The sequence below is a fragment of the Quercus robur genome, chromosome 1, assembly GCF_932294415.1.
Source record: "Quercus robur chromosome 1, dhQueRobu3.1, whole genome shotgun sequence".
Lineage (NCBI taxonomy): Eukaryota > Viridiplantae > Streptophyta > Magnoliopsida > Fagales > Fagaceae > Quercus > Quercus robur.
Window position 1 is genome coordinate 42740105 of NC_065534.1, and position 25876 is coordinate 42765980.

General features: G+C 41.1%; 1 protein-coding gene across 2 annotated transcripts; it reads left to right on the plus strand.

The window, feature by feature from the left end:
• Positions 1-17770: 17770 nt before the first annotated feature.
• Positions 17771-20586, plus strand: LOC126690192 (aluminum-activated malate transporter 9-like). 2 transcript variants are annotated; one of them, XM_050385320.1, is made up of 6 exons: positions 17771-18210; positions 18365-18502; positions 18581-18850; positions 18985-19121; positions 19218-19364; positions 19562-20586. In XM_050385320.1, the coding sequence occupies exons 1-6, from the start codon at positions 17877-17879 to the stop codon at positions 20213-20215; spliced, it is 1680 nt and encodes a 559-aa protein (XP_050241277.1). In that variant the 5' UTR covers positions 17771-17876; the 3' UTR covers positions 20216-20586. The 2 variants fall into 2 exon arrangements, with proteins under 2 accessions (XP_050241277.1, XP_050241282.1); XM_050385325.1 differs by lacking the exon at positions 18581-18850.
• Positions 20587-25876: the final 5290 nt, after the last annotated feature.

Genomic DNA, 25876 nt, shown 5'->3' on the forward strand with positions numbered 1-25876 from the left:
TCGTCATAACAGATGACAAGCATCCCATCCACAGACCGTCATATGAGAAGATGGCCATTTAGCATTAATTGCGTAGCCATTAATAGTTTTGTAACTGATGGGCTCCAACGATGAGAAAGGCCAATCATGAACCAATCAAACCTCCATTTAAGCTTAAGCATACATTACTCAAAATAGCCAAGAGAGCCATTAAGATGCCACCGACAATTACACTCATAATGATGATCCCAACAGCTGTACTAAGGCTATAAATAAGCCCCCAAGCACCTGAAGAAAGGTACACAATTTCAAACATATTACATTCTTATTCTCTAAGAGATATTGAGAACTCTATTGACTTTAACATTGGAGAACCGTTGGCTAACACCACTTCGGTGTCTTTCTCTCTCATCTTTGTAGGGAGCACGACCTCGTCATAAGCTCCAACAAGTTTATCAACTAATGACTATTTTTGGCTTCATCAATGTACATCTTGTCTTTCATAATCTAAATATCTTGTGTTGTGGGCATTATGCTGCTCTCCAACTTTGACTAATAGTCAGTATCCTCCCGTCGGTTATGCCTGTTGGTGACATTGCTTTCTTTCTGATCTTCTCTTTCACATTGGTCACTCGTCAGGAGATGATTGTTGTCGTGCTCATCGTTATGATGATCTTTGGTTTGGGCGTGACGTTCATTCATCAGGTTCATCCATTGTTCGAGATCCTAATTTCACTGGGTAAGCCACTTGACGACTGCGAATAGGGTTTGTACTTGCCTCTCCAAGGAATTGGAGGGGTTTCCGGTCTTTAGGTTGGTGGTAGTCATTGATCGCGTCTGGACCATGCAACTATTTGTCTTAGAAGCAGTGATATGGTCAATCACTTAGTTCCCACAAACGGTGCCAACTAATGATACACAAAATCGTCATTGAGTTGATCATCCACACGGGCTGCAATTGAAGTACTTGAAGAACAAAAAGAATGAAGAACTTATAGAGAGCATCGGTGGGGTGCCAACTAAAGACCCTCCAAAAGTTAAGCAAGTGATAGAAGAATCTCCAATAACTTGAAAGTGTAAGATTTAGGAAATTTCACATACCTTGGAGAAGAGGAGACTTGGTGCTTATATAGTGGTGTAGAGCTGACCAAGATCCCATGGACGTAAGACCTTTCCTTGTAGGGAAGATATGGAGTTAATGTTCCAAGATTTTAGGGCTTTATTTCCCATATTGAAAGGATATGAATATTTAGAGGGATCCTTGGACGTGGTGTGCAAGTTCTTTTCATATAGGGAATCATGAGTGGATAGTACAAAAATTGAGTGGGACTAAGTATATTCCACCATTGGTATTGACTAACCTGACAGGTAGATTCATACCTGATGATGAATGTAGATAAAGGGTATAGACAATGTCACGTGGCCATCAGACTCGAAGGAGACATTTTATCCTAAAGGACACCTTTGTCCCGAAGGATATATTGATCTCGAAGGGTATATTTATCCTAACAGGTATATTGATCCCGAAGGGTATATTTGGCCAAAAGGTTGATTCAAGCCTAAAGGGTCTAAGATACTCGAAGGGCATTGCCAACCTGGCAGCCAAAAGGAGTTAGAAAATTTTCCTAGTTTAAATATCCTTATCAGTTTGTTTCACTTGAAAAAAAAAAAAAATAGAATGCAAATATAGTTATACTTTTTAAAAAATATATATATAAATCATGTACTATATAATAAAAATTGGATAATAAAAATCATGTTTATCCTACATAACTATCTTGATATTTGTTAAAAATATTCACACTCTCATTAATTATTAAGATAGTTTACTTTATATTAAACTGTATTACCAAAATATTACATGACTTATTAGTTATTAATAGTTCTAATTTTAATAAAAATAATACTTCAACTAAAATTTAGTACTAAAATTTTCAAATAATTTAAAATAAAAATTAATATTTCTTTTAATTATATATCATAATTTATGTTTTAATATAGTAAAACTTATATATTATATACCATACTTGGATCAAATGGCTTATTATAAGTTCTTCTAGGACTACAATTAGGGGTGTGCAATGAATCCGCGAACCCACCAAAACTAATCCAACCCAACCCAACCCACCGGGTTAGGTAAGATTTTAAGGGTTACTGGGTTGGGTTGGGTCATGAATTTTTTTTTTTTAATTTTTTTTTTTTTTACAGTAGGTCGAGTTGGGTTCAAGTCATGAGATTTACAAATCTGCCTAACCCAACCTGACCCACCTATATTTAATATATTTTTAAATTTAAAAAAATATATTAAAACAATATATTATATAATTTTATTATTTACTTTTTTGCCCCTCTTCCTAAACAAAACCCAAACCCTAAGTTTTTCTCATATATTTTGTGTTTGTTTGGTGTTATGCTCATGATTATTTGGTTATAAATTTGCTCTTATTTGTGGTGATATTGTTCTAATGCTCAATTTAATAATAATAATAATAATAATAATAATAATAATAATAATAATAATAATAATAATAATAATAATAATAATAATAATAATAATAATTGTAGGGGCGTTTTTTGGGGCCCAGGCCCAGCAAATAAGTGGTTCTGGCCCAAAAGACCCTAGACAATGAATTTGTAGAGAGCGGGTTACAGAACTAGGGCTGGACGAAGTGAACGTTAATTAGTTGTATGCCATGCAACAGTCTGAACGTAAGAATATTTCATTTATGTCCACAGGATACCGGTCCGAGGAGACGTACGAGTGCACCTCTTGCTCTGATTAAAGACTACAGAATTCTTTAATCTCTCTCTCTCTCTTTTCCCTCTAAATTTTCCGATCCCCTTTTCATGGGGATTTCCTTCTCTTATATAGCCTCCTTAGATTAATAAGAACCTTACACTTGTTAACCATCTGAACCCTCACTTGAGTTCCTGTCCCATCGGACATCCACCTTATCTTTCTGTGAGTTGCATTGGCCAATGTAACACTGTTCGCCTATCTTCTCCACATTAATGCGGCTGGGAAAGTAGCGTCCCTGCATTTAATGAGGCAGTTGTGCCTGCCCCCTGGACATCTCATCTTTTCTTCCTCCTTCCTGCTTTTTGGGACTTATCCTCATTACCAATATTTGTTTGGAATGACTCCTTATTATGGATAGGGTGCACGTTGGGCTTGTATTTGGCGCGTCCGAGGAGGCACTCCTCCTCGGACGTCTCCTTTAAATAAATTTGGACTTATTTGGGTTGGGCTAGCATTTGTTTTGACGGCCCATTTCTCCCTTTGGTCGTAGTTGGACTCTGTATAGGGCCCAAGGCCCATTGTTTGACTTGAGAATTTTACCCCTACAATAGCCCCTCAAAATTCCGGCTCTTTCTTTCTTATCCGAAGAGGAAAGGCGGGATTTTGACATTCATAGGATCATTTATTGTGGATTCCTGCTTCACCCGTGCGGAGATATGCTTCTCACGTGCCTCATTAATGATGGAGGCGTTTAATGACCCATAAGGCGCTAATTATTGCTTTTAGCGGTTTTATATTTTTTCAATCCGACGGTTGGATGCTAGATCAACGATCGATATCATTTCCATTTCTCTAGGCGGGAGTATGTCTATCTAGCTTCTCCCGGATATATAAGATTTTTTAAAGGCATTTCCTCCCCATTTTTTGAACAAACACTCAAGCACTCAGAGCACTCCAGTACTTTCCCTTTCAAAGCGTTCAAGCCTTCATAGTCGTCCCCTTGAAGATTTCCTGCAAGTTCCTCACCCGTAAGTGCACATTTCTTTTCCGTTGCCTTTTCCGGCGTTATTCCTTAAGTAAATCGTCTTCGCGTCACCTAGGATTAGGGGGATGGGTAAGCTTGAGAAAATGGTAGATTCCCCGGCCGGTATGGAAGGCTTCAGGGCTAAGTACCGTATTCTGCCGGAAGTAGGTCTAGAGTATTGTTCTTTGGAGGAAGTCTTAATCAAGAGAAGGACGGGGCAGGTTGCCATTCTAGTGATAGCCTTTGTGGAAGGAGGAATGACCATCCCTATGGGGAGGATAACTAGGGATTATTTGCGTGGTCATAGGTTGGCCCCTCACTAATGCATCGCGAATATGTTCCGGATTTTGGGGTGCATAGACGTCTTGAACGATCAGATGAATCTCGGCCTTTCATGGCATGACATGGTTCATCTATATGAATGCCATAGCCTCGGCGACTCATATTACTTGAAGTCCAGGTCCAATGAGGTGAGGTTGATATCCTGCCTTCCCAAGTCCAACAAAGGCTTGAAGGACGACCTTTTGATCGTCTCCGGACCATGGCACGACGGTATTCACTGTCCAGTCAGGGCAGGAAAACCAGGTGGGGCACCATAGAGTTAGATCCCTTGGAAGGGATCTTAGTTTTGATCTTTCTTTTTCGTCGTTTCAATTTTGATTTCGCTTGTTTGCCTCCTCGGACTAACGTAACCCTTTCTTTGGGCTTTGCAGACAAGGCGCATACGACTCCTCGGCTAAGTTTGGTCAACGTCCCAGCACTCAATTTCCTTCTAAGGTCTGAAATTTACGTGAGTGCAGACGGGCAATTACGGGCTGCACCTCTGATCTTGGACTACGAGCCCTTTTCACGTGCTTTAGTGGACGTCGGTCAAGCAATCAGGGCTGGTAATCCACGATTAGCACAAATTGACGTCTCCATACCAGGATTTCTCGCTTCGAGCGATTTACCTCCCCTCCAGCTGCCTGTTCAGCGTGCTCTTCCCGCAGCAGTTGTCCCAGGGGAAGAAGCCGATTCCTCACACTCGTCTTTGGAAGATCAGATAGACCAGTTCCATTTCGCCGAGGAGGGAGAGGTGTCGGCCAAGCCAGTAGAGCTCTCGGACTCTGATTCAGATTTAGACCGCGCCTCGACCGCCACTGATCTTGGTTTGGTAATTGCACAAGTTGATACCAGCCAAGAGATCAAGGAAGAAGGAATGGATCTGAAACCAAGGTCTGGTCTCAAGGGCCTCCTTTCCAACAGGAACAAGGGGTAGTCCTCCAAGGATGTCCCGAAGGAACAGCCTACCTCCAAGGCTCCTCCTTCTCCTCCTCCCACATCGGATGCGACACTGTAGCCTATGTCCAATTTGAGGCGGAAAAGGCCTGTGGAAGAATTGGAGGAGGGCGAGGTTGGCCACGAAAAGGCCAAGCCTCAGAAGAAAGGCAAAGAGACTAAAGAGCCTAAGGAGAAGAGGACCAGGTCCATTGATAGCCGAGACGAGGCGGCTATTCGGAGGGAACAGCGGATATGGTCGCCACGGCTCGAATTGGACGGCGCCCTAATTTCCTGGGATGCGACCCTGTGGGAATCCCAACGAGGGCAGGCGTCATTCTTGGCTGAGGCCCTGCAACAGCCTCTTCTTTTGCCTCGTGATATGAAGGGTCTCCGGGATACTCGGCAACCAGACCTTTTCATGTCGCTGAAGAGGGACATGGCTATGGTAAGTGAAAGCTTCTCCTATCTTGTTTTCTTATTACGTATCTATTTATTCGTCATTCTCTTTTAATTAGGCCTTTACTTTTCTGGCGCAGGTCACTCAACAAATCTTTGTTGCTGAGGAATGGGCCAAGAAGGCTCGTGAGGACCTTCACAGTGAGGCTCAGTCCCGCTGCGCTGCCGAGAAGACTGCTGGCGACCTCAGGCAAGAAAATGATCGCCTGAGTAATGAAGTAAAGGAGGCAAAAAAGGGTCATGCGAGCGCGGAGGCCAGCCTTAAAAACGCCACTAAGCAGGCTGAGGATCTGCGCGAACAGCTCCGCCAGTCCGAGGAAAAACTCGTGACAGAGAAGCAGGCGGTTTTAGATCTCAAGGCCGAGCTTGCGAAGGTCAAGGAGGAGGCCCGCCAGGCCAGGGAGGCGGCCGAGAAATCAGTGGCAATCTCATATGATCGCGGAGTCAGGGACATTGAGATCAGGCTGACCGAGGAGGTGGCCACTGTATGCAGGGATTACATCACCATGTCTTGGGGTGTAGCCTTGGATCGGGCAGCAGTCCCAGCGGACTCCGATCTCCGGAAAGTCGAGAATATCTTTTTTCCGGAGGATGTTCATGAGATTCCCGACGTGGTTGACCCTGAAAAGCCTCTCCCAACGAAGGCCTTAGCCTCGGACTCCCCTTTGCCTAAAGCTGAGGATGCGCAGCCGGCCGTGAAGGACAAGTTGCCCGAGGACAGCCTTTCAATCAGGGAGGTGGTTGCACAGGCTAAGAAGGCTGTTCCGGGACCCCGGGCAGCAGATGATCAACCCGGGCCTACTCAGGGTTCAGACTTAGGAAAGTAGTGTAGGACTTTATTTGTTTTACCCTTCATATTTTGTTCTATTAATGTTTGTAAAAAGATCGCTTTTGGATTTTAATGAAAGGTGTCGTTTTCCTTTAAATCTTGTTGTTTTACTTTTTCTTCTGTTTTCATCATGAATGGATGTCTATTCTGCCATTAACTGTTGAAAACCAAGCATGAGTGAATGAATATGTAGAAAATGATAGTCGATAATTAGACAAGATGGTTTCGAGGTTAATTTCCCCCAAGTTTGTGGTCCGAGGAGCCAGGCAGGACTTGGGTTCTATTTAACACTTAGTGAAAATAGCTTCGAGGTTAATTTCCACCAAGTCTGTGGTCCGAGGAGCCAGGCAGGACTTGGGTTCTGTTTAACACCTAGTGAAAGTAACTTCGAGGTTAATTTCCCCCAAGTCTGTGGTCCGAGGAGCCAGGCAAGACTTGGGTTCTGTTTAACACTTAGTGAAAGTAGCTTCGAGGTTAATTTCCCCCAAGTCAGTGGTCCGAGGAGCCAGGCAGGACTTGGGTTCTATTTAACACTTAGTGAGAATTGCTTCGAGGTTAATTTCCCCCAAGTCTGTGGTTCGAGGAGCCAGGCAGGACTTGGGTTCTGTTTAACACTTAGTGAAAATGGCTGTGAGGTTAATTTCCCCCAAGTCTGTGGTCCGAGGAGCCAGGCAAGACTTGGGTTTTGTTTAACACTTAGTGAAAATAGCTTCGAGGTTAATTTCCCCTAAGTCTGTGGTCCGAGGAGCCAGGCAGGACTTGGGTTTTGTTTAACACTTAGTGAAAGTAGCTTCGAGGTTAATTTCCCCCAAGTCTGTGGTCCGAGGAGCCAGGCAGGACTTGGGTTCTATTTAACACTTAGTGAAAATAGCTTCGAGGTTAATTTCCCCCAAGTCTGTGATCCGAGGAGCCAAGCAGGACTTGGGTTCTGTTTAACACTTAGTGAAAGTAGTTTCGAGGTTAATTTCCCCTAAGTCTGTGGTCCTAGGAGTTAGGCAGGACTTGGGTTCTGTTTAACACTTAGTGAAATTGGCTGCGAGGTTAATTTCCCCCAAGTCTGTGGTCCGAGGAGTCAGGCAGGACTTGGGTTCTGTTTAACACTTAGTGAAAATAGTTTCGAGGTTAATTTCCCCTAAGTCTGTGGTTCGAGGAGCCAGGCATGACTTAGGTTCTGTTTAACACTTAGCCTAAGTAGCTGTACGGTAATGCGGCGTCAAGAATTATGTCTTTCATTAATAACAGTACCTTTTCAGGTTATTTACATTCCAAGGGCGTGGCACTACATGTTCATCCAAATCTTCCAAAAAGTAGGCTCCTATGCCGGCTACGGAAGTGATACGGTATGGGCCTTCCCAGTTTGGTCTGAGTTTTCCCCATGCAGGGTTCCTCGCGGTGCCCAGGACCTTCCTCAGTACTAGATCCCCGGGCGCCAATGGCCTTGACTTCACCTTGGCGTCGTAACCCTGCTTGAGCTTTTGCTGATAGTATGCTAGGTGGACCATTGCACTTTCCCTTCTTTCTTCGATAAGGTCCAAGCTTTTTTCCAAAAGTTTGTTATTAGCAATGGGGCTGAAGGCAGTAGTCCTCTGTGTTGGAAGTTTATCTCCAATGGGATGACAGCCTCGGCTCTGTAGGTCATTGAAAAGGGGATTTCTCCCGGGGACCTGCGAGGTGTGGTGCGGTATGTCCACAAGACATGGGCTAACTCTTCAACCCACCTCCCTTTCGTGTCGTCCAACCTCTTTTTCAGCCCATTCACTATGGTTTTATTGATGGCTTCTGCCTGTCCATTACCCTGTGGGTAAGCCGGTGTGGAGTATCGATTGATAATTTCCAGCTCATTACAGTATCTTTTGAAGGTTTTGCTGTCAAACTAGAGGCCGTTGTCCGAGATTAGGGTGTGCGGGGTCCCGAACCTAGTGATAATATTTTTCCAAACAAACTTCTTAACATCGACATCCCTAATGTTTGCCAGTGCCTCAACTTCGACCCACTTTGTGAAGTAATCAGTGCCGATGAGAAGAAATTTCTTGTTCCCTGCCGCTTTGGGGAATGGTCCTAGTATGTCTAGGCCCCATTGTGCGAATGGCCAAGGGCTGGACAGCGGGTTAAGTTCTCCGCCTGGCTGGTGTATGTTCGGGGCGAACCTTTGGCACTGGTCGCACTTCTTCACATATTCTAGAGCCTCTTTATGCATGCTCGGCTACCAGTAACCCAGCGTTATGGCCCTGTGGGACAGGGACCTACCCCCGTATGACTTCCGCAAATTCCTTCATGTAACTCCTCCAGGATGAGTTCAGTAGCCTCTGGGTGCACACACAGTAGGTATGGCCCTGAGAACGAGCGCCTGTAAAGTTTGGAGTCCTCAGACAACCAGAATCGAGTAGCTTTCCTCCTAATTTTGTCGGCCTTGACCTTATCGTCTAGCAAGGTGTCGTGCTTTAAGAACAGCACCAGAGGATCCATCCAGCTAGGTCCTGCCCTAACGTTGTGTACCCAAATTCCGTTGGCCTTCTTTGTTGTTGGGCGGAAGAGATCTTCTACTAAAATAACCCGAGGAAGTGGCTGAGCCGAGGAGGTGGCCAGCGTTGCGAGAGAATCAGCATGGGTGTTCCCGCTCTTGGGTACATGCGTTAAATGGAAGTGATAGAAATGGGTCTGCAGGTGCTTAGCCCGGACCAGGTACTCTTGCATTCTTTCATCCTTTGCCTCCAACTCCCCGTTTACTTGTCCCACGATGAGTCTCGAATCCGAGAACATGTTTACGAATTTTCCACCCAATTTCCAGATCATTGACATTCCCTCCAATAGCGCCTCATACTCGGCTTCGTTATTCGTGGCTGAGAATCCGAGCCTCAACGACTTTTCTATGGTTATCCCTTCGGGAGAGACCAGAACGAGCCCCACCCCTGAGCCCCTTTGGTTCGCTGCACCGTCGATGTGTACTTTCCACCAATTGTGTTCATGCTGAGAGACTGTGCTGATCAGTTTCTCATCAACACTTAGTGATCCCGACACTTCCTTTCCTTCTAGTATGGGCTCCGCAAATTCAGCTACTAGATCGGCGAGGACTTAACCTTTTACAGCGGTGCGAGGCATGTATCTAATGTCGAAGGGGCCCAGAATCGTTCCCCATTTTGCAATTCTGCCTGTGTAGTCGGCGCTGTGGAGGACGGACCCCAACGGAAGTTGAGTTAGCACAACTACAGTATGTGCCTGAAAATAGTGGGGGAGCTTCCGCGTGGCTTGTACGATGGCCAAGATAGCTTTTTCGAGTGGGAGATACCGAGTCTCTGCCTCCTGCAGTGATTTGCTCACGTAATAGACAGGTCGCTGCGTGCCGTTGTCTTCTCGGATTAGCACTAAGCTCACTGCATGAGAGGCTACCGCGATGTAGGCAAACAGTACCTCGTCCGCATTGAGACTGGACATAATCGGTGGTCAGGCGAGGTATTCCTTGAGCTGTTGGAAAGCTAAAGCAAACTCCTCAGTCCACTCGAAGCCCTTCCACTTGTGCAATAGGAGGAAGAAAGGCCTGCATCTGTCCGCTGAGCGGGAGATGAAACAGTTTAAAGCAGCTATCATGCCGGTGAGCTTCTGGACCTCTTTGGGATTCTGAGGAGGCTGCAGGCTATGAATGGCTCTTATTTGGTCAGGGTTAACTTCTATACCTCTGTAGGTCACCATATAGCCTAAGAATTTTCCTGATCCCACCCCAAATGAACATTTGGATGCGTTCAGTCGTAGCTTATACTTTCTCAGAATTTGAAAGACGCCACCGAGGTCTCTGATGTGGTCGGCCACCAATTTGCTTTTTACCACCATGTCATCTATATATATACACTTCAACGCTCTTGTCCATCTGATGTTCAAACATCCTAATCATCATCCTTTAATAGGTCGACCCGGCATTCTTCAAGCCAAAGGGCATCACCTTATAATGATAGTTTCCGACTGGGGTGACAAAAGCAGTTTTTTCTTGGTCTTCGGCAGCCAGGGATATCTGATGGTAGCCTTGGAAGGCGTTCAAAAAACTCATTCGGGGGTGTCCGACAGTCGAATCTACGAATCGGTCTATCCGTGGCATGGGGAAAGGATCCTTCGGGCAGGCCTTGTTTAGGTCCGTGAAGTCTACGCAGACCCGCCATTTCCCGCTCTTCTTTTTTACCACAACTGTGTTGGCTAACCATTCGGGGTAGAATACTTCTTTGATAGCCCCTGCTTTCTTCAATTTTGCGACCTCTTCTCTCACAGGGTCTGCATGTTTTTTTGACGGTCGCCGAGGAGGTTGCTTCTTAGGCGTTATAGCCGGGTTAACATTAAGGTGATGGCAGATGAGATCTGAGTTAACCCGGGGGGCCTCATAGGGATCTCAGGCGAATACGTCCACATTCTGTCGGAGAAAATCAATTAGTGTTGACTTCTCCTGGGGTGGTAATTTTGAGCCGATCTGAAAAAACCTCTCAGGGTCTGATCCGACGAGTACTTTCTCCAGATCCTCACAGCTCACCTTCGTGGCTGGTCCTCCACCACCCGCAGTTGGGACCAGGGTCATTAATTGCTATAAGTCGTTCTTGACTGAAGTGGAAGGTTCACTATTTGGTCGTCGTGAGATTGTCGACACCATGCATTGCCTAGCCATTCCTTGGTTCCCAATTATTTCTTTGACTTGATCTCCTGACGGATACTTCACTTTTTGGTGCAAGGTTGATGACACAGCCCCTAGTGCATGAAGCCACGGTCGGGCCACGATAGCTGTGTAGGGGGAGTACGCATCTACCACAATGAAGTTCACCTCCACCACGTCTGAGTCTGTTTGCACAGGTAGCCTAATCATGCCTTTCGGGGTGATGGTTTTTCCTTCAAAGCTGACCAGAGTGGAATCGTATGGCGACAGATCTTCTGGCTTCAAGTTCAACCCCTTATACAAGTCAGGGTACATTACCTCCACGGCGCTGCCTTGATCAACTAACACCCTTTTCATGTCATAACCTCAAATTCTGAGTGTGACGACTATGGCATCATCATGGGGTTGAAGGGTTCCTTGTTTTCCCTCCTTCGAGAACCCGATTAAGGGCGTGGCAATCACTCTGGCTCTCTTGGATTCCCTGTCGTCCGGCTCAGTCGGGAACCTGCCCACTGACATTACTCTGAAAGGGCTGGAACCAGTCCTTCCAGGTGTGGCAAGAATGACATTTATTGTGCCAATGGGTGGCCTTAATGTACTTTGTCTGGTTTCGATATTTGACTGTTCCTGCCATCATTCAGGGCGATGCAACAGATGCCTCAACTTCCCTTCTCAGACAAGCCGGTCCAAATGGTTTTTCAGATTCCTGCAATCATCGGTGGTGTGACCTGGCTCTTGGTGGTACGCACAATACAGATTTTGATTACGTTTCGAGGGGTCACCTGCCATCCTGTTCGGCCATTGAAAGAAAGGTTCGCACTTCACCTTCTCTAGGATCTTGTGTAATGGTTCTCGGAACACAGCATGGACTACCTGAGCCCCAGTGGATCCAGACTGTTCCGCATAGTCTCTTCTCGGCCTGTTATTGCTGTTAAAGCGATCCGACCTGAAGTCCCTCCTCTCCTGAGGGACAACCTTCGCTTTACCCTTCCCCATCTGCTAGTCCTCCTCGACCCTTTTGTACTTGTCAATTCTGTTCATGAGTTGGCGCACGCTGGTGACTGGCTTCCCAGTGAGGGACTTTCTTAAGCCATGCTCTGTCGGCAGGCCCCTTTTGAACGTACTAATGGCGACGTCATCGTAATTTCCTTCTATCTCATTATACATTTCCCAGTACTTGTCTGAGTAGGCCTTTAGTGTCTCCCCTTCCCGTATGGACAAGGATATGAGGGAATCTAAGGGTCGAGGGACTCTACTGCTGGTAATGAAGCGGGAACCAAAAGCCTGTGTCAACTGTTTAAAGGAATCTATGGAATTCGGCTTGAGGGCATCAAACCCTCTCATCACCATAGATCCCAAGCTGGACGGAAACACCTTACACATTAACGCCTTATCCCTGGAATGGACGGCCATCCTCTGATTAAATTGGCTTACATGCTCTACTGGGTCAGTCCGACCATTGTATATGGCAAACGTTGGTTGATGAAACTGCCGAGGAAGCTCTGCCCTCTTTATTCTACACGTGAAAGGCGACTGGGAGATGCGATCCAGGGCCTTACTCTTGGCATCGTTGGCCAGGCCTTGGTAAGATGGGCTTTTGTGGCCGCGTTTGCGAGGCCGCTCTTCCTCGTAGGAAAAAGTCTCGCTTGGAGGGGTTCTTGATCTCTGCCTGTATTCGTTATCCTCATCACTACTAGTGTCCGAGCCGGGCGAAGGACGTTTTCGCTGCGTTCGGCGCAACTTCTTCTTCAGATCATCAATATCTTGCTGTAGAGCCTTTCGATCGTTTTGCTTATGAGATGCATGACCTTTCCCTTTCGAGCAGCTTCTACTCGTGTGAGAGGTGTTCACACTGCCCTCTCGTTGCTTGTCTTGGTCTTTCTTTCGTTCGAGATTCAAAAAATTGTCCTGCCGTTGGGAATCTGCACGTCCGGTTTAGCGCGGACCTGATCCTTCCATTTCTTACAGTTTCACTTGTCGAGGCACAAGTTCTTCCCACAGACGGCGCCAATTGTAGGGGCGTTTTTTGGGGCCCAGGCCCAGCAAATAAGTGGTTCTAGCCCAAAAGACCCTAGACAATGAATTTGTAGAGAGCGGGTTACAGAACTAGGGTTGGACGAAGTGAACGTTAATTAGTTGTATGCCATGCAACAGTCTGAACGTGAGAATATTTCATTTATGTCCACAGGATACCGGTTCGAGGAGACGTACGAGTGCACCTCTTGCTCTGATTTAGACTACAGAATTCTTTAATCTCTCTCTCTCTTTTTTCCCTCTAAATTTTCCGATCCCCTTTTCATGGGGATTTCCTTCTCTTATATAGCCTCCTTAGATTGATAAGAACCTTACACTTGTTAACCATCTAAACCCTCACTTGAGTGCTTGTCCCATCGGACATCCACCTTATCTTTCTGTGAGTTGCATTGGCCAATGTAACACTGTTCGCCTGTCTTCTCCACGTTAATGTGGCTGGGAAAGTAGCTTCCCTGCATTTAATGCGGCAGTTGTGGCTGCCCCCTGGACGTCTCATCTTTTCTTCCTCCTTCCTGCTTTTTGGGACTTATCCTCATTACCAATATTTGTTTGGAATGACTCCTTATTATGGATAGGGTGCACGTTGGGCTTGTATTTGGCGCGTCCGAGGAGACACTCCTCCTTGGACGTCTCCTTTAAATAAATTTGGACTTATTTGGGTTGGGCTAGCATTTGTTTTGACGGCCCATTTCTCCCTTTGGTCGTAGTTGGACTCTGTATAGGGCCCAAGGCCCATTATTTGACTTGTGAATTTTACCCCTACAATAATAATTAAAACAAACTTAGGTATAATAATAATAATAATAATAATAATTAATTTATCTTAGTTGAAACTTTATTAAAATTTTAAGTGACTCACTAGTTATTAAGTTATAATATTATTAGTAAAATATTGTCCTTTATATATATATATATATATATATATATATATAAATTTTTAATTAATTCGTTTACTAGTTATTTTATGAAAAATAAGTTGGAGTTTTAAACTCATCTAAACACACGGACACACTATTTTTATGGCCATGTACAGGAGTCGAGTGTGCCGTGCCATGGTGGTAGTACGTTATGAAGAAATTTCGTCACCATTTAGAGCCATATGAGGCCGTCATGTCATTGATGACTTCTAAAGCCATATGAGGCTATCATGTCCTTGATGACTTCTAAAGCTAAGTATAACAAATTGTACCGTAAGAGAAATTTCTTCACCATTAAGAGTCATGTAATTCCATAATGTCCTTGATATCTTCTAATAGAAGACTAAAAACGAAGCATAACAAATGGTACCGTAAGAATAAGTTTCTTCAACATTAAGCCATGTAAGGCTATCATGCCTCCTTTTGAAAAGATCAGGAAAATTTTAAATTATCATTAATTTTATGTTAAAGGATTCGGCACCGATATTAATGTGATTGGTATTATTTCAACCACATAATAAATAAATATATGAAATTAGTTTTTTTTTTCTTTTTATATATATATATATATATTTGTATTTGTATTTGATAATACATTAGTTTATAAGGTTTATGTAATGAAATTTGTAACATCTTCAGAATCACTTAAGTAAAATATGGGACTTGATTATTTTCTTTTTAGAAACAAACACATACACACACAAAGGAGAGAAAAATGAGTTCTAACACAAAAATACACCACAATTTCACTTAAAAGCCATGATAACTTTTAAGAGAGGATGAGACAAGTTATACTATATACAACACACTCTCTTAAGTAACATGAAACTTAACTAAGTAGTGAGAGGAGGATGTATAAATTATAATATCATAACAATAAGTTTAGAGTCACAACTTTTCTTACATTTTTTTTTTTTTTAAATTGTTGAGGTAACAAATTGTTAATGGTAGACAATAAAGTAGTGTTAGTGATAAACTCGTATAGTCATGCGAGAATTAATCACAACTTGTGAAATCAATAATTATGAAAAATATTGTGATGTAACTTTACTCATGCCATAATGGATTTGAAAAAAATATTATAATAAACTAGCTGGTATCTTGTGCAATGCACGGTGCATTTTGATAAATTTTGTAAGAAATTATTTATGACCGATTGATTTCATGAATACATTTATTGTTTATCACAATTAATCTATGAAATTTTCTACTAAAACTAAATTCAAACTAAATACATTGAGGGAAAAAATTCCTCTAATTCATGCAACCTAGAAACGTAACCAAGTCACAGTTCACATTGTCATTTACAAATGTGTTAAGTTCTTAGGTGTCTTTGTTGTATGATTTATGCTTTATATATCAACTAGCTTGTAATCTCATGCATATGTATGGATACACTTAAAGATATACAGTAAAATGCATAATATAATTCCTATATATATAATTTAAATACTATTGATAGTTATTTTTATATTTTATTAACTCTTTAAAAAAATTTGTAAGGATATTATTAGGTATAAAATGTAAATTGTCCATTTTTTATTATTATTGTGAAGCACTTTTTTTTCTTCTTTTCAATTTATTAATTTTAGACTCTTTGGTTTTTATATTTAATAGCTCACTTGGATAAATATTTATAATGTGGTTTCACATTTGATTATAAAATTAAGAAATAAAACTCTTTAATAATAAATAATTTAGAACACATGGCGCAAAATTGGAACTCTAATTTGGAATTTTAATTTGAATTTCTCTTAGTTTCACCTATTATTATTATTATTATTATTATTATTATTATTATTATTATTATTATTATTATTATTATATAGTTTAGCTATAAAAACTGCTAGAATTTCATGATACAACAACAGAAAAAATAATGCCATAGTGATGCAATAATATCACAATTTAACCTCTAAATTCAAATTGAACTAAAAGCAACCAAAAAAACTACAAATCCATACCAAGTATATGCATCATATGGGAAACCAAAAATCTAATTTGACACATAATATGAAAAAATAAGCCTAAACACATTATTATGCTAAATAAGTAAAAACATATACATAACATCTAAAAAAAATATTGAAGATGAACATAATATTTTCAAAATTAACATACCTCTCAGAAAGAAAACCAAAGATATTGAGAGAAAAATTATGGAAGTTTAATTTTTAATTTTTAATTTTGTTTATACAAGATAGAAATTCTACTCTTGCCTAATCTAAGTATGTATATGTGTGTGAAACTCGCTCCAAGAGGCTTGAATCCTGGCCTTTGCCCTCCACACCCCACAAGTACTTATACATGTGGAGTGACCACTGCACCAAGGGTGCACGGTGGTGGAAGTTTAATTTTTAAGCCCAAAGGGAATGGAGATTTATATTGGACAAATGTGGAGACGAGTAATAATATTACTCAATTCATTGAATCCAACTCTTGCAATTTTGCATTGAAGTTAGTTTTATGTAGAAAATTGAAAAGTTTTCTTAACTTCTACATTTCCCATGACTTTTTAGATCCATCCATATCTATCCAAACCATGTAAAATTATAAATGTATACATATCCTTTAAAGTTTATTAATACATTGAAATAAATGCATTTGTCATTGCTTAATAGTTTAACATAAATGCTAAATTTAGATGAGGTGAAAGTCTAATGAAAAGGATGTCATATAATGTGTCACTTGGCAGAATCCCATGCTTTCCCTCATGAGTCTCTAGTTATATATATATATATATATATATATATATATATATATATATATAAATAATGATTGATTGGTCTATTGTATGCTATAAATTATAATCATTACAATTAGTTTAATAGAACTTTTTCCTTGTATCACCAAAGAAATAGAAAGTTCACTAATCACCTAAAGTAGTTGAGTTTGGAGGTAGTGGGATGTCTTGGGTGTAATGCTAATTAGGTTGTAACGCATGCTTAGGCACAAAAATATTCAACAATAGTGATGATAAAGTGATTTTATCTAGGTACATGAGGTGATTATCTCAGTTTTTGCGCTGAGTATTATGAATGGGTTAATTAGAACTAAAATTAAGAAAATTAAATTATACTAGTGGCTCAAAATTAGAAAACAATTAGAAACTTTGGATTCTAATTGTACTTTGATTTTAATATATATATATATATATATATATATATCTTATATATAAAAGTGAGAAAAAAATGGTATTATTATGTACTTTTAAACATTGTGCCTTCAACCACACTACATTACGGCCAAGTAATATAGATTAGAAACAATAGTCGTTTGGTAGAAATGACACTCATATGTATTAAGAGGTCATGTGATACCTGAATTTGGATTGTGAAAGATGTTGCACAAGTGTGTGTTGAGTGCTATTGCTACATTAGATGTTTATTAGGTTGATCTGGAATATATAATTGATTACAATGAACCTTAATTATAATTTTATTTGTTCTTTTAGGATATAACATAAATGTGATTAGATCTTTCCTCAAGTTATAGCAAGTCATAACCAATGGATTTTAGGTTGGAAGCATTGTTGTAAATATATTTTACTCGAAATGATTAATTGTGACATGATACGACATTTCAATTCATCTTGAAAATAGTGAATTTAATTATTTAATTATTAATAATCATGTTCCTACTTTGATCATGTGTGGGTATCAAAGCATTAAAAGCACAAATATTTTTGTCATTTCCATTTTTTTTTCTTTTTTGGATTGTTTTGTTCCCCCTTGTTTTTTTTTTTTTTTTTTTTTTTTTTTAAATAGGTTTTGTGCTCTCATTAAAAATCATGTTTTTGCTAATTTGGTAACTCAGCAATAAATAAGAATAATTTATTTTTTGTGGTACTATTTTGTGCTTTTTGTATGAAATTGAATACTTCCTATGCTAATTTTGGCTTTTACTAGTAATGCCCATTTTTGCTAAACTCTCTTTATAATCTCATCCCTCATGAGCTATTGGTACTTTGTGCATCTAATTTTCCCAAGTACGTGAACCAAAGTGACAAAATGGAGTCACCCAGGCATACTTTTGTAGGCAATAATAAAGAAGAGCTACTTGCATTTAGAAGCTTAGGAGATGATGATGAGGGGAGCAGATGTGTATGTCTCACTTCGGTAAGAGAAAAAATAAAGAATTGTTGGATTAGCTTACAAGATTTTTCTGGGAAAGCATGGGAAATGGGTCGCTCTGATCCCCGAAAAATCATATTTGGAATCAAAATGGGACTGGCATTGTCAATTGTGACCTTGCTCATATTCTGGAGAGAAACATATCACGACATTGGTCAGTACTCAATCTGGGCAATCCTCACTGTCATTGTGATGTTTGAATTCAGCATAGGTATGATAATTATCGTTTAGTGTATTATATTTGAATTGTATATTTGTTAGGAGTTTGTTCATGATCAAAATATTAAATTATAAAAATTTGCTTCAATGGTGATTTATGTTTTTATTAAATTCTAAAGCTAACTACTCACTATTATTTCACCTAGGAGCAACTTTTATCAAGGGATTTAATCGTGGGTTGGGAACATTGTGTGCTGGAATTCTTGCTTACTGCTTTGCTGAGCTATCTTTATTGGCTGGCCAATGGGAGCAAGTTGTAATTGTCATAAGCACTTTTATAACAGGTATGAATTTTAACAAATATTACCATGAATCACTTAAAAGTTTAACAAAAAATTTATTTTATGCTCTATGGTGGTTAGGATCTTGTACCTCTTATTTGAAGCTGTATCCGACAATGAAGCCCTATGAATATGGATTTCGAGTATTCATATTGACCTATTGTATCCTTATGGTTGCTGGGAATAGAACAAGAGAATATACAGAGGCAGTCCTGACTCGACTAGTGCTTATTGCAGTGGGGGCAGGGGTCTGTCTAGCTGTAAATATTTGTATTTACCCCATTTGGTCAGGAGAGGATTTGCACAATTTGGTGGTGAAAAATTTCAATAGTTTAGCCAGTTCATTAGAAGGTCTGTGAGTATCTGTTTTAGTTATGCCAGGTGACAATATTATTCAGGAAGTTAAGTAAATGCTTTTTCATATATATATTAGCTAGCCACATTGCTTAAATCTTTTTGTTGATTATCCCAAGCTTGTTTTCTAGGATGCGTTAATGGGTACTTGAAATGTGTTGAATATGAAAGGGTCCCTTCAACAATTCTTACATTCCAAGCTGCAGATGATCCATTGTACAAGGGTTACCAATCAGTGGTAGAATCCAAAGGCCAAGAGGATACTCTGGTATTTGCTATATTAATATCATACAATGCTAATTGAAAAAAAAAAGTGTAGGTGTTCACTATTATGCATGGTCTTGATGTGTTCTAATATGTGCAGTTAGGCTTCGCAGTCTGGGAACCACCTCACGGTCGTTATAAAATGTTCGATTATCCTTGGAAAAACTATGTTAAAGTAAGCGGTGCATTAAGGCATTGTGCTTTCACAGTCATGGCACTGCATGGATGTATTATGTCAGAAATACAGGTAATTATTATTATTATTAAAAGATTTCCACTGCATAATTATAAATGAATGTGATTTTTTTTTTATTTTTTGAATTAGTAACACATTAATTAGTTTTATAAAAGTTATATAATAAATTTGTAATATATCTAATGTCATTCATTCATCAAAAAAGACTAATGTCATTCAAATTATTAAACTTTTGAGCCTACATTCAGGCCCCAGCAGAAAGGAGACGGGTCTTTTGTAACGAGCTTCAAAGGGTTGGAGCAGAAGGTGCTAAATTTTTACGTGAGCTTGGTAGCAAAGTAGAAAAGATGGAAAAACTAGGCCCCGAAGACTTACTTAAAGAAGTTCATGAAGCTGCAGAGCAATTACAAAAGAAGATAGACCAAAGATCATATCTCCTAGTCAATTCAGAGAGCTTGGAAATTGGAAAACATCCTAAGGAACTAGAACACCAAGAAAATCTTTTGGATAAAGATAATGAAAGTATGCAATTGGGGTTTAAGTCTTTGAGTGAAACTGTGCTCGATTTGAGGTCACTTCCAGTATGGGCTCCATCAAAATTTGATTATTCAAAGGATATGTCTAGGGAGCAAATATCTTGGCCATTGGGTCTCTCACTTAATGGTGATGCAGTTGGTAAAGAAACTGAATGCAAGACATATGAAAGTGCAAGTGCGTTGTCCCTAGCAACATTTGTTTCGCTTTTGATTGAATTTGTTGCAAGACTTCAAAATGTGGTTGACGCTTTTGAAGAACTCAGTGAGAAAGCAGCTTTTGAGGAGCCGTTTATCAATGTGCCCATTTCAACAAAGAGGGTAGGATTTTGGATCAGACTGTTTAGGCGTTACAGTCTCAAAAAATGAGATGTGTTTCGTTAGCCTCAAAATCACAGAATATCATGAGCAAATTCACCCAAAAAAATAATAAAAAAGGTTCACAAAAAAGAAAGGAATTTATATTGCTAATCCATTGCCTTGGAACTATCACCTTATTATTTCTGGTTTAAAAAAACTGAAATTTCCCTCGTCAATGAATCATATCTTACACATTTATACCCAACCATACATACTGTGCATCATTGCATTGGGCTCAATAGCCCCAAGCCTACCATCTTGTCTAGGTTTAATGTATTGATACTTTCATACTGTTGTACTAATACCTTTGTAGTTTGTACACAGTATTATTTAATTTTATTCATACCTGTGTAGTTGGGTTGTGTATTGCATTTTTATCATATTGGGCCCAAATGAAGGGTCAATATATTATGCGGTACATTACTGCAAGTCTAAAAACCAAAGGAATAAAGGAAAAAAAAATCCACAGAAAAGCAAGGAGGAATGGTTGAAGGTTGATGGGGAACTTTTTAGCTAACTTTATATCTAGTATTCCGAGATGGGCTAGTCTTCCGAAATGAGTTAGTCTTTCAAGATGGGCTAGTCTTCCAAAATGAGTTAGTCTTCCGAAATGGGCTAGTCTTCCAAAATTACCTACTTATCATAAATGAGAGACTCAATGTAACAAATGCAAATTATCATGGCTACTCCAACCAAGCGCTCATCACGCACATAAACAAATGGGTAAGCACTTAAGAGCCTGACCTTCTAACCCATCCGTCACCCTCATTGACGGATGGGTAAAGATGGGCATACTAAGCCTACATTACAATGCCGCATCATCTAAGACTTTCCTATATTTATACAATCGACCAGCAATGGGATAATTTCCATCTCCTACAAATCAGCAAAGGGATAGTTCCCAACTCCTACAATTTAGCTGAGGGATAACCCCATGTCCCTACAATTTAGCTAAGGTGGTTATCCACAGACCCTTATATAAACACCAAGGCACCCAAATTTCGAGGTACACAAAAATACTATTCAGAAACTCCTTCTTAAAAGTTCATTGTGAGTTTTTGACTTAACCTTTGGAGGGTCTTAGACCGACATCACACTGGTGTTCTTTGAAGGTATTTTCATTTTTGCAAGTTTACTACTCTTCATTTTTTACTAAAGAATGTGGGTTTGGGCGATAGACCTACTGTCGGTTTTCAGCATCATCAGTTGGCGCCATCTGTGGGAACTGAGTGATTAGCCATTGCTTTACCCTTGAGCCAAAAGTTCGTATGGTCCAAACTCAATCGATGGCATCAGTCAACCCATAAACTAGAAATCCCCCCACCGCCATAGAAAGGCAACTGTAGATGCTCTCAACTGCTATCGAACGACTTACCCAGCAGAATAAAGCCCTTGTGCAGTAGAATCAAGTGTTGGAGGTTGAACAACTGTGAAAGCAGCGACTTGAAGCCAGCAACCACCAAGAGCGCACCAACCATCACCAGTCAAGGAATGATCATCGTGAAGAAGACAAGACTGAGAGCAATGTACCTAGTAGGTGAACCAGAAGATAAGATGCATTGCTCCACGAACCCGAAATAGGCAACGCACAATGGGAGACTAAGATGAAGGCAATGAAGGACAAAATGGATCTTATGATGAATGACATGAAGGGAGGAACAACAACACTTGACAACCTAGTACATCGCACCGACTCTCCCTTCACAGCACAAGTCACATCTTGCCCATTACCGCCTAAATTCCAGATGCCATCCTTGGAGACTCATGATGGGATGAAAGATCCACTTGACCATCTTGAATCCTTTAAGACTCTCATGCACATCCAAGGCATCTTAGATGAGATAATGTGTCGAGCCTTCCCTACCACCCTGAAGCGGTCAGCATGAGTTTTTTTCAGCAAGATTAATCCAAACTCTGTATCAATCTTCAAGGAGTTGAGCAATAACTTTGTCACCCACTTCATTGGGGGACAAAGGCATAAACGCTCAACACATGCACTGATGCAGATCAGGCAACAAAAAGATGAGAGCCTAAGGTCATACGTGGCCCAATTCAATAAGGAAGTCCTACTGATAAACGAGATGGATGAGATGGTCCTAGTGACAGCCATTTCTAGTAGGCTCAAAGAAGGAGAATTCTTCTTCTTTGTGCTGAAAGATGAGCCGAAGACCATCGCTAATATGCTTTTTTAAGGCTACAAAGTACATGAATGCGGAAGATGCACTAATTGCTCAAAAAAATGGAAAGGGTAAGAGGAAGAGAAAATACAGAAGACACCCGAGCTAACACTAGGAAGACAACCTCTCAGCTGGATAGGAAGAGAGATGACAGGAAGGCAAGGCCTCCATCTGGGTGAATCATTAACTTCACCCCAGTAAATACTCCCTTGGATTAGGTATTGATGCAAATCAGGGATGACCTTGCACTCAAGTGGCCAGAAAAGTTGAAGGGATACCCAAACAATCAGTCCAGGAACAAGTATTGCCACTTCCATCGTGACCACGGACATTGGAGAAGACATTTGAGCGGACTAACAACTGTCAAAAAGCTTTTGAAGAGCTGAAGGCCTACCTGTCGACACCACCCTTACTCAGTCCATCAAAGCCAAATAAGGACTTTTTCCTCTACTTGGTGGTGTCGCCTGTAGCCATTAGTTCATCCTTGATCAGAGAGGAAGAAAGGATACAGATGCCCGTATACTACACCAACAAAGCCTTAAGGGGAGCTGAAGAGAGATACCTTCCTATTGAGAAGTTGGCATTCGCTCTAGTCACGGCTACTCGCAAGCTGAGTCCATACTTCCAAGCCCATACAATAATCGTCTTGACGAACAAACCACTGAAGAAAGCCATGAATAGCCCCGATGCAGTGGGAAGAATGGTTCTTTGGGCCATTGTATTGAGTGAATTTGATGTGCAGTATTGACCAAGGACAGCCATTAAGGCTCAAGCTCTAGCCAATTTTGCGGCAGAACTTTCACCTTCCAAGAATGAAAAGGGCAAGGAATGGGGGGCAGCCGCATGGATTGTCAAGACTAACGGCTCATCCAACAAGCATGCCGGTGGTTGGCATTATACTACAATCACCAGAAGGGGATGTGGTAGAGTGTGCTGTAAGGCTTCAATTGCAAACAACAAACAATAAGGTTGAATATGAGGCACTCCTAGTAGGCATTGACTTAGCTAATGCCATAAGAGCATCTTCTATAGTTATCCATTATGACTCCCAAGTAGTCGTCGGACAAGTTAATGGAGACTATGAGAAGAAAGGGGAGTGCATGAAGAAATATATGCATCTTGTGAAGCAACACGTAGGCCAAAGCTTGGAAGCAAAGCTTGTACAAATTCCAAGAGAACTCTCTTTCATACAATGCTCACCAACAATGGATCAAATAGAAGTCCAAGTGATTCTGCTAAGAGACGATTGGATGACTCCCTGCATCTCTTACCTGAAAGACGGACGACTTCCAGATGACCAAGGTAGTACAAGAAAGCTGAAGGTTTGGGCTTCGTATTTTGTCTTGATAAGGGACATATTGTACAAGAAAGGTTTCTCTCTTTCGTATTTAAGATGTTTAGCCCTAAGTGAAGCAAACTACGTGCTAAGAGAGGTGTATGAAGGAATTTGTGGTAACCACGCAGGGGCCTATTCTCTTACTCAAAAGCTCATTCGTACAGGATACTACTGGCCTACAATGCAGAAGGATACCCAGTCCTATATTAGAGTGTGTGATAAATGCCAACGCTTAGTAGCATCCCTCGACAACCACCAAAGCAACTCACCCCAATGACGTCTCCATGGTCCTTTGCACAATGGGGACTAGACATAATGGTCCATTTCCAATAGCAGTTTGACAGCTCAAGTTCCTTGTAATTGGCATTAACTACTTCACAAAGTGGGTTGAAACTGAGCCTCTAGCTACCATCACTGAAAAAAAAACATTAGGAACTTCATATGGATGAGCATTGTTTGTAGCTTCGGGATATCGAGGGTGCTAGTTTCTAATAATTGAAAGCAGTTTGATAGCGAAGCGTTCCTAGAATTTCGTCAACAGCTCTCAATTAAGAACCACTACTCTTCACCAGCATATCCATAAACCAATGGACAAGTAGAAGTAATGAACCAATCCTTACTCAAATTAATCAAGACTCGGCTTGAGGGGGCAAAGGGCATATGGCCAGATAAGCTTCCGAGTGTCTTATGGGCATATCGGACGACAACATGGACCCCTACAGGTGAAACTCCATTCAAACTTGTGTTTGGAACCAAAGCGGTAATACCAGCAAAGGTAGGACTTACAAGCTTTAGAGTGGATCACTACAATGAAGAAAACAATGACAAAGAGTTGCATCTCAACCTTGACTTACTAGACAAAGAAAGAATGGGTGCTGAACAAAGGCTAGCTCAGTATCAAAACCTCATGGCCAGGCATTACAATAGACGGGTGAAGGCAAGACACTTCAACATAGGAGAGTTAGTTTTGAGAAGGGTAACACTCGCCACCAGGGACTCGACACAAGGAAAGCTAGCCTCAAAGTGGGAAGGACAGTACAAGGTCGTCGACTGCTTCAAGAGAGGTACTTACCACCAAGAGACACTTGACAGGCAAAAGCTACCTCACCCTTGGAACAACGAGCACTTGAGGGAGTACTGCCAATAGTTCGCTTCCTACAACTATGTTTACATTTACTTTGCTTGCATTTCTTTTCCATACATTGCTTATAAGTGTCATGTTTTGATGCAACTTATGGTTTGATGTTATTTGCTTATTTGAGACTTAAATTATTTTCCTATGAGCTTATCATTTGAATATAAGCATTTTCTCCACTTGTGATGCATTTGGTAGAAGGAAGTGAACAACCAAAGTCGCCTAAAGGTGGACACATGACCAAAGTTGCCTACGGGTGGACGGTCTAAAGCAAAGTCCCTTAAGGGTGGATGCATGACCAAAGTTGCCAACGGGTGGATAGTCCAACACAAAGTCGCCCAAGGGTGAATGCATGACCAAAGTCACCTACAGGTGGATGGTTTAATGCAAAGTCGCCCAAGGGTGAACGTATAACCAAAGTTGTCTACGGGTGGACAGTCCAACGCAAAGTCGCCCAAGGGTGGACACATGACCAAAGTCACCTACGGGTAGACGGTCCAACACAAAGTCACCCCAAGAAGGAAGGATAGACGATCAAAGTCATCTACTAGTGGATGGTCCAACATAAAGTCACCCCAAAAGGGAAGGACAAATGACAAAAGTCTCCTATGGGTGGACGGTTTAAACGTAAAGTTTCCCCAAGAGGGAAGGACAATGAACAAAGTCGCCTAAAGGTGGACAAACGACCAAAGTTGCCTACGGGTGGACGGTCTAAACATAAAGTCACCTATGGGTGGATGGTCTAAACGTAAAGTCACCCTAAGAGAGAAGAACAACAAACAAAGTCCTAAGGGTGGACAGACGACCAAGGTCACCTACGGATGGACGGTCTAAACATAAAGTCGCCTAAGGGAGGACAAACGACCAAAGTCGCCTACAGGTGAACGGTCTAAATGTAAAGTCACCTTAAGAGGGAAGGAGAATGGGCAAAGTCACCTAAGGGTGGATGCATAACCAAAGTCACCTACGGGTGGACGGTATTAAGTAACCTCTTTTTAGAAAGGGAGGAACAATACTTGTTC